At 48.6% G+C, this 8,789-nt stretch overlaps 1 protein-coding gene across 2 annotated transcripts in view; it reads left to right on the forward strand.

Annotated features, from left to right (window-relative positions):
- Positions 1 to 8,074, forward strand: part of Golga3 (golgin A3) — a 41,070-nt gene extending 32,996 nt beyond the window's left edge. For both annotated transcript variants that reach the window (XM_005402941.2, XM_005402942.2), the window contains exons 17-24: positions 125 to 322; positions 1,054 to 1,170; positions 3,340 to 3,479; positions 4,069 to 4,201; positions 4,361 to 4,483; positions 5,193 to 5,354; positions 6,374 to 6,537; positions 7,110 to 8,074. In XM_005402941.2, the coding sequence (XP_005402998.1) occupies positions 125 to 322; positions 1,054 to 1,170; positions 3,340 to 3,479; positions 4,069 to 4,201; positions 4,361 to 4,483; positions 5,193 to 5,354; positions 6,374 to 6,537; positions 7,110 to 7,281 (1,209 nt within the window). In that variant the 3' untranslated portion in view covers positions 7,282 to 8,074. The remainder of the gene's footprint in view (positions 1 to 124; positions 323 to 1,053; positions 1,171 to 3,339; positions 3,480 to 4,068; positions 4,202 to 4,360; positions 4,484 to 5,192; positions 5,355 to 6,373; positions 6,538 to 7,109) is intronic.
- Positions 8,075 to 8,789: the final 715 nt, after the last annotated feature.

An 8,789-nucleotide genomic window follows, 5' to 3' on the forward strand; every position in this document is an offset into this window, starting at 1 on the left:
TGCTGTGTCCATTGCAGCCTTAATCATGTGTTGAGAGCAGTATGTGCTGGCTTTACTGCTGTTTGCGGGAGTGCAGTGATTCCATGCAGCACAGCAGGTCATTTTGGTCACTTTAATGTTTTAGCTTCAAGAGTCCAGAGGCTTCAAAAAGAAGATAAAGCGCCTGGAGGAATCAAATAAGAAGTTGGCTCTCGAGCTGGAACATGAGAGAGGGAGACTCACAGGCCTCGGGCAGTCCAATGCAGCCCTGAGGGAGCACAACAGCATCTTGGAAACAGCGCTAGCCAAGAGAGAGGCTGACCTGGTTCAGCTGAATCTCCAGGTATTCAGTCCCAGGTGCTGGGACAGTGAGAGCTGGTGGGGTGAGTACACTCTCAGTGTCCTGCACATCACATTTCCATGAGCACTCAGGGAAACACAGGTTCCTTATCTTAGGAAGAAACAAACAAAAGCTCAGAGAATCTGGTTAACTCACAAACTTGGACCTCCCAGCTGCAGGGGTAGCGTGGGGAGCTCTGCTTGTGAAACCAGAAATCATTCATTCCTTTTGCGTGGTGATCCTGGCAGGGCAGGCAGACTGTCTTCCAGTCCTAGGCAGTCACAGAGGCCATGGACATTCACTTGTGTTCTCACATGGGTTAGAACTGGGTCATAGCCAGACTGTTCTTAGCTCGTGGTTTCCACATCTGCTCTGTGGCCCATGGAATGGTTAGCATTTCTGGGAGTTTTCAGAGAGACAGGAAAGGCCACATTATGCCCCCTTACTCCTTCCAGAGAGCATTTTCTTTACCCTGGTTGCCACCACTCCCACTCCCACATGACGGTGTTTGTGTTTATAACCCAACATACATGCATCACTGGGATCATGTGACTGTACCCCTGACCTCAGATGCCTACTGCCATAGCAGGGATCCCCTTGCTTCAGTGTTCCTTTCTGTAATGCCCTGTGGAGCGTGTGCTCAGCCTGCAGTGCTCCCTGCACAGTGCCTACTGTGGGCTCTGCAAGTTTCTTGCAGGGGTGCCTCCTTACCATCCTTCTGCAATATGGTCTAGGTGCAGGCAGTTTTACAGCGCAAAGAGGAAGAAGACCACCAGATGAAGCAGCTCATCCAGGCCTTGCAAGCCTCACTGGAGAGAGAGAAGGTGGAAGCAAGCAGCCTCAAGGAGCAGGTATGTGGCCAGCTTCCCACTCACAGCCTACAGGGGCCTGGGAGGTACCTTTCCAACTCTGCTCTTTCCAGGGCTGTGCTCCAAGGAACACTGCTGTCCATGCTGTGTGGTGATGTCAGGCTGCAGAAGACCTGCTGCTGGTCAGGGAAAGGTGGCATCAGATTAGATGGCCACTCAGTGATGTGGTCTGAGGGGGACGGGCCGAGCACATAAATCTCTGTTACGAGCAGGTGTCAGTGTCCTGCAGTACTGAGTTAGCACACACACTGCCCATGTGGATGACATGCTGATAAGAAAGATGCTCCTTGCAGCCCTTTTTGTGTAGGAGCCAACTACAACATGCTCTGGCACAGGCCTTTTTCCTCTCCATTGGAATGTGAGCTTCCTGCTGAAAGTTTTATTTTTACCTTAAAAGAAGACATAAGTAACCAGATGTAGTTGTGCATGCCTATAACACCAGCTGTTCAGGAGGCCAAGGAGGATTGCAAGTTCAGGGCCAGCCTAGGCAACTTAGCAAGATCCTGTCCCAAAATAAAAACATACAAAGGGCTGGGATATAGTGGTAGAGTGCTTGCCTAGCATACACAAGGCCCGGAGCTAGTACCACAAAAAAAGGAAACAAAAAAAAGACATAACTAAGAGATCTGTATATAAAAGTACTGGGGGAAATAAATGATGTTTATGTGACTTTAATTTCTTTCTTTTTTTTTTTTTTTTTTGGTCTTTTTTGGGGGGCGGTAACTGGGAATCAAACGACCTTGCACTTGGCAGGCAGATGCTGTGCCACTGAGCTATATCCTTGGCCCTGTTTTTGTCTTTTTGAGACAGGATTTCGCTATACATTTCAAGATACCCTTGAACTCAGTTTGTAGCCCAGCTTCCTGAGTACTAGGATTATAGGCGTGCACTACCATACCTAGCCTTCTTTTTTAAGGACAATTGTGAATTTTGCTTATTTTTTCTCTAAATGCATTTAGGCTTGACCTGATTTAACAATAGTACATGATGGTCAAGCATTTTGAAAAGCACACACATGGAAGTTAGATCATGTTAGATCTCTACCTAATGACAGTACTGTCATTAGATACTAAGATACTTAGTACCTTACATATGAGTTGTGTTCTTTTCCTTTTGTGGTGCTGGGGATTGAACCCAGGGCACTGTGCTTGCTGGGCACCACTCCACCACTGAGCTACACACACCCCTGCCTGGAGTTGTCTTTTTAATGATATGTAAGAGTTCTTTTAAATAAAATGCCATTTGACAAGAACATTAAATTGTTAAAAATTGATCTCTTTTTTTTATTATTATTATTTTTTGTCTTTTTGAGACAGGGTCTCACTATTCAGTTCCGGCTGACCTTGAGCTCACTTTGTAGCCCAGGCTGGTCTCGAACTTGCAATGATCCTCCTGCCTCAGCCTCCCGAGTGCTGGGATTACAGGCGTGCTCCACCACACCTGGCCGGATCTCTTTTTTTTATTATTGGTTTGTTTGTTTTTTAGTTTTTTTTGAAAGTTTAACCCAGGCTGGCCTCAAACTAATGATTCTCCTGCCTCTGTCTCCTGAGTGCTGGGATTACAAGAGTGTGCAGCCTAGCCCACCTAAATGTCTTGGATACTTTTAAGAATTTGCTTTCCTCTTAGAAACCTTGACAGAATCTGTGTTAGCTCTGCAAAGCATTAAAATTTCAGAAAGGAGACTAGTACATGATAAATAGACTTGATAGGTTTATTACAGATAGTTAGTATGATGGAAAAGTAAATTGCTCAAGAATACATGAATAGAGCCGGGCGTGGTGGCACACACCTGTAATCCCAGCACTCAGGAGGCTGAGGCAGGAGGATTATTGTGAGTTCAAGGCCAGCCTGGGCTACAAAGTGAGTTCAAGGCCAGCCTGAACTGCATAGCGAGACCCTGTCTCAAAAAGACAAAAAAAAGAATACATAAATAAAGTTAACTAGAAAGATGGAGATATTTGACAATCGTGAATTAGTGTGTTCATTCAGTGGACATTAGCAACTGCATCCTATTTGCTTTCCACGTGCTGGGCATTGTGGCAGCACCCTCAGGCCTTTTAGGAACTCATGTAGGATGTTTGGTTCCCGTCAAGCCTCAGGGGTCCACAGAGCACCTTGTGTGGGTAATGCCAGCTTCCTCCTTTTTTATAGGTGGCTGCTGCCAGAGTGGAAGCTGGCCATAACCGCCGCCACTTCAAGGCAGCCACCATGGAGCTGAGTGAGGTGAAGAAAGAGCTGCAGGCCAAGGAGCACCTGGTGCAGACACTGCAAACCGAGGCTGATGAGCTGCAGTGAGTGATGGGCCACAGGGCAGTGCAGAGTGGGTAGAGCAGCCACCTGCCCAGTGAGGTGACCTGGTGGAGGCCAGGCTTCCAGGGTCTCCTGCCAGCCTGTGATTCACTCAGCACTGGGCAGCTTTTACCAGTTTGCTTTCGGGACCAGTCAAGGGAAAGATGACTCACCTTCCATCTCAGGAAGCCTCATTGTCCTGGTGTACTTCTACCTTACTTGTCACCCTGAGGGCTGTGTCCTGGGAATCGAGAGGTCCTTGTAGCTCCACACTAGCACAGCATCAACTCAGACACACTGGGGCATGGCCGGGCCTGGGGATGCATGTGTCCACACAATGGCCCTGGAGTCCTCTGTCCACCTTGTCTGGGAACAAGCACTCAGCACCATACCCTGAATGGTGCAGACAGAGACTGTCTTCCAGAGAGCTTTTCAGGGCCAGGGCGTTGGGTTATAAGCACCCAGTTCCATCTGTAGCTTGAGGTGAGCAGTCTGGAGTTCACCAGGATAGCTGCAATCCACAGGCCACATCCAGAGTGGAGGGCACACTGGGAAGATGCAGTCATTTCATTCTTACTTTTCTAATGCCAGGATTCGAGAAGGAAAACACTCCCAGGAGATAGCAAAGTTCCAGGCGGACCTGGCAGAGGCCCGGACCCAGCTCCAGCTCCTGCAGCAGCAGCTGGACGAGCAGCTGAGCCAGCAGCCTGCGGGGAGCCAAGAGGTGACCATTGGGCCCCTGACCTCAAGCCCTGTGTGCTCGGGAAGGGAATCTTTATGTTTTGCTAAATAATAAAAGATAAGCAGAAATAGCATACAGCCATGTTCTAGTATAAGAGTGCCACTTTATAAGTATCTTGCCCATGTGATTTTTCTCCTTCAGATGGAAAATCTCAAGTGGGAACTAGATCAGAAGGAGCGGGAGCTGCAGTCTCTGAAGCAGCAGCTGAACCTGTCAGAGCAGCAGGGCAGGAAGGAGCTGGAAGGAACGCAGCAGCTGCTACAGGTATCTATTTCCGAGCTCTGGTGGCACCTGTGGCAGGTGTCTGTCCCGAGTCAGCTTCTCTGCAAAGACTTAAGGCAGAGTTCTCCCTTGAGCAGAAGGACTTGCCAAGATTCCTCATGTGGAAGGGAATGACCACAGTCACAGTCAGAGCTCATTGAACTCCCAGGAGTAGTTATATTCTTGGGACTGGTTGTGGAAGGCAACCAGATGGATAATGTTTGTTCTTGGGTATAGCTCTGGAATTTGAGATGTTGGGGTGTGATTGTCACTGGGCCCCTCACATTCTTGGGGGGTAGAGAGGAAACTGCTAAAATGGAGACATCTCACATTTCATCCTATAAAAATCAGTCCAGGGCTGCCCCATTCAGGACCTCTCCTTCTTACTGCTTCTCCCAGTAGCAATTTTGCTTCTTATTTCCAATAAAAACTCTCCTAAAAAACCTTCCTTAAAGAATAAAAATAAAGCCGGGCGTGGTGGCGCACGCCTATAATCCTAGCACTCGGGAGGCTGAGGCAGGAGGATCATTGCAAGTTCGAGACCAGCCTGGGCTACAAAGTGAGCTCAAGGCCCGCCTGAACTGCATAGTAAGACCCTGTCTCAAAAATACAAAAAAATAAAAATTACTCCACCAGAAGTGACATACAAACTAAGGTCTCAGCAGTGTTTCAGATCTTTTTGCTTTTAAAAATCTGAATTCACTCTCCATAGAATACCAGGTCTGAGCTGGAGGTGGTGCAGGAAGACCTGTCCATGACCCAGAAGGATAAATTCATGCTCCAAGCTAAAGTGTCTGAGCTAAAGAACAACATGAAGACTCTGCTTCAGCAAAACCAGCAGCTCCACCAGGATCTCCGCCGTGGTGTGGCCAAGGTGGGGCTCAGACCTGTGTCTTCTGGGCTAACCTGTCTACTAAAAAGTTGTGTGTGAAAATAAATGATAATGGTAGATTCTACAGTAGACAGTAGACACATGGCTTGGGCCGGGCTCCAGGCTACATCATCAGCGCTGCTCAGGTGCCAGCATGGCAGCAGGTTTCCACTCAGTCCATGTGAGTGTCAGCAAGGGAAAGTGGCAGAGAGCTCTCACTGACTCAGAGATTTATTTGTTGTCTGTCAAAGTTGTATGTCCTAGCTGGGTGCAGTCGTGCAGGCCTCTCGTCCCAGCTAGTCAGGAGGCTGAGACAAGAAGATTATAGGTTTGAGGCCAGCCAAGGCACCTTAGGGAGATCTTGTCTCAAAATAAGAAGTGCTGGGGATATAACTCCCTGGGATCAATCTCCTTGGAGAAGGGGGAAAAGGCTATCTGTGATAGAGAAAGGAGGCTGTTAAATTGGGAGCACTACTTAATTTCTTAGGAAAGTTCAGAGTAGGAGCTATGTCTGGGAAGCCCTTGCCTGAACTTCATTTTAGGGCCCAGCCATATCCTCTTTGAGGTTCTAGACATAGGTCATTTGTGCTTTGCTATGTGCATTACAAATAAAGCCTTGCCATCCTATGATCAACCTACCTGCCTGCCTGCTTTTCTTCCTTTTTTTTGGTACTGGAGATTAAACCTAGGGCCTTTGCCCCAAGCTACATCCCCAGTGCCCACCCCCCTTTTAATTATTTTTATTTTGATGCAGGATCTTGCTAAGTCGCTAAACTGCCCAGGCTAGACTCAAACTTTTGTTCTTTCTGTCTCAGCCTCCCAGAGTGCTGGGATTACAGGCTTGTGCCTCCATACCCAGCTCACCCAGTGTTTCCTGAACTCCTGTGATGGTCAGACTGTGCTGATACAAAGACCAGGACAGTCCCCTCCCAGGGCTCTTTATCAAGCAGGCACCCATCTGACTGAGGGTGGGGGAACTGACAGGGCCCTTGGGGCAGCTAATGATAGGTTTTTACAAACAGAGGAAAGAACCGAAGAGTGAAGCCAGCTCATCAGGCCCAGCGACACCAATCAAGATACCTGACTGCCCCGTCCCAGCCTCACTCCTAGAGGAGCTGCTGAGACCTCCACCTGCTGTCAGCAAGGAGCCCCTTAAGAACCTGAACAGCTGTCTGCAGCAGCTCAAGTATGCCATGTGCCCATGCTGCATTAACTGTAAAGATACGTGATAGGGTTGACTTGGAGAATTTGCTCCTGGCAGGAAGGCAGCAATGCTAGTACAAGTGGTTGGGAAATGAGAGCTTCTCAAGGTGAAGGTTGCTGGGATGAATTGCCTTGATGTGCTCTCAGAAAGCAAAGCCCTGACATTCTGCATCCACCAGCTATCAGACAGGAAAGGCCAGTGTTATGGTCATATGGGACCCCCGGGGCAGTGGAAATCATGTGTGACACTGGTCTCAGGTAGCACCTGTCTCACAGTGACTTGGTTGGCATCAGGCCATTGGGTCTGTCATTTGCATGGTTCCCGGTCTCTGCCTGAAGCTGAAGCACAGGATGGAGGGAGGTCCAAGAACCCTAATCTCTAACCTTGGCTGGTTCTGCTGGCCCTGGGTAGGGGTTCCATGGTCTCTGAGGTATCACCAGTGCTAGAAAGCAAAGTGCCATCAGCTCAAGCTTGTTAGAGGTGGCTGTGGATGATGGCTTATGTCTGGCCCCGTGTGATCTGGATCTCTTCCCTTGCCTTCTCTTTCTCCCCAGGCAGGAGATGGACAGCCTGCAGCGGCAAATGGAGGAACATACCATCACTGTGCACGAGTCCTTGTCCTCCTGGACTCAGGTGGAAAACCCCCCAGGAGAGCACGCCCACCCACGGGGAGATACCCAGCAGCAGGGTTGTGGCAGGGTGCCCAGAGAAGGCCTGAGACAGTGACCACCAACACCACCGAGGGCAACGTGCAGCTGCGTGAAGGAATGTGCCATTTCCAATATTATTTATTTAATTGTGTGCTCTGCATTTTCCTGAGAGACAAAATTTTAAGTTTTGCTTTTGCCATTAACAAGGAGTAAAATAACAGAGTAAGAGCCAAGGATTAGAGAAATAGTCATTGGGAACCATGGCTAGCTTTCCCCATGAGATGACCAAATCTTAGAAGCCCCTTAAGTTTAGAGCTCAGGAGGGAGTTTCTGGATGTCTGTCTGGTGGGTTTTGTGCAGGAGGAGGTGTTGATAAGTGCGGGTGACACTCGCACCCCAGCTGCTTCCTGGTGGAGGCTTTTCAGGACAGGGTGTGGGGGCAGCAGCACTGGGCCGCTGGGCAGCCCTTCTTTCATCCCACCTAGCAAGAGCTTTACTTTCCTGCAGAAGTGTTTGATTTGTACCTTTGGCTCTTTAGTTTTTTTTTTTTTCCAGTAGCCATCCCACCATAGGGTGTGCATATAAGCACTGAGAATCACAGTCTTGTCAAAGCATACGCATAGATTAAGAAAGACCTGACTGTCTTTTTATTAATGCTACTTGAAAATGTGCTGTTGGGAAGTAATGTACATGTAGGATTTAGGGTTGTCAGTCAAAAAACTATATTTTAAGAAGTATATTTTATTTACTCTACCCTCTAAAGCCAAAAATTCTTGCACAGAAAAGATGTTTGAGCCGGGCATGATGGCGCATGCCTGTAATCCCAGCACTCAGGAGGCTGAAGCAGGAGAATCGCCTTGAGTTTGAGGCCAGCCTGGGGTACTTAGTGGGTCCAGGCCAGCCTGAACTACACAGAGACCCTGTCTCAAAAAGGAAAAAAGATTCTTTGTTGTTTTATTTTCACTTTTTTCTGGGGGTCCTTCCTTCCTGCCCAGTCTCTTCATCACTTCACAACTTGGCCTGTCCAGCTGCTGGCCCAGTGTGGTCCATCTTGACTGACTACTGAGCAACTCAAGTGAGGATGCCAAGGTCCCCACACTGTCCTGTTATGTGGGGAGCACAGGGTATGGAAGAAAGCAGGGGAGGAGGAAGGCCTGGCCCTCGTGTGGGCTGTAGGCCTCTGATGATGTTCACCGGGGCCTGTGATGTGGGTGCCAGTGTCACCTGGAGTCAGCCTTGATTTCTGGGAGAGGCTTGCAAGGGCCACAGGCAAGATGGCTGCAGTCTTTTGGGAACGGAGGCTCAGAGCCTGATGCCTTCTTCGAGGTCGGCACCAAGTGTGGTGATTTTCCTGGAACGTTTTCCACCTAAGGTCCTGGTGCTGCAGACTGACTAGAAGAGATAAAGTCTTTAAGTCTTTAAAGACTTTCAAAGTCCCTCACCCCTAGTTTACTAAGAAAACATTAGAAGGAAGAGAGGGAGAGAAGTCCAGTACCCTCTGAAATGAAGTTCTAGAGTTACTGATCAGTCCCAGTGTGCTGTTAGTAGATTGCTTGTATCTATTTTGTGGAGAAAACGGTAAGG

This window comes from Chinchilla lanigera, unplaced genomic scaffold, assembly GCF_000276665.1.
Source record: "Chinchilla lanigera isolate Chin_1 unplaced genomic scaffold, ChiLan1.0 scaffold00081, whole genome shotgun sequence".
Lineage (NCBI taxonomy): Eukaryota > Metazoa > Chordata > Mammalia > Rodentia > Chinchillidae > Chinchilla > Chinchilla lanigera.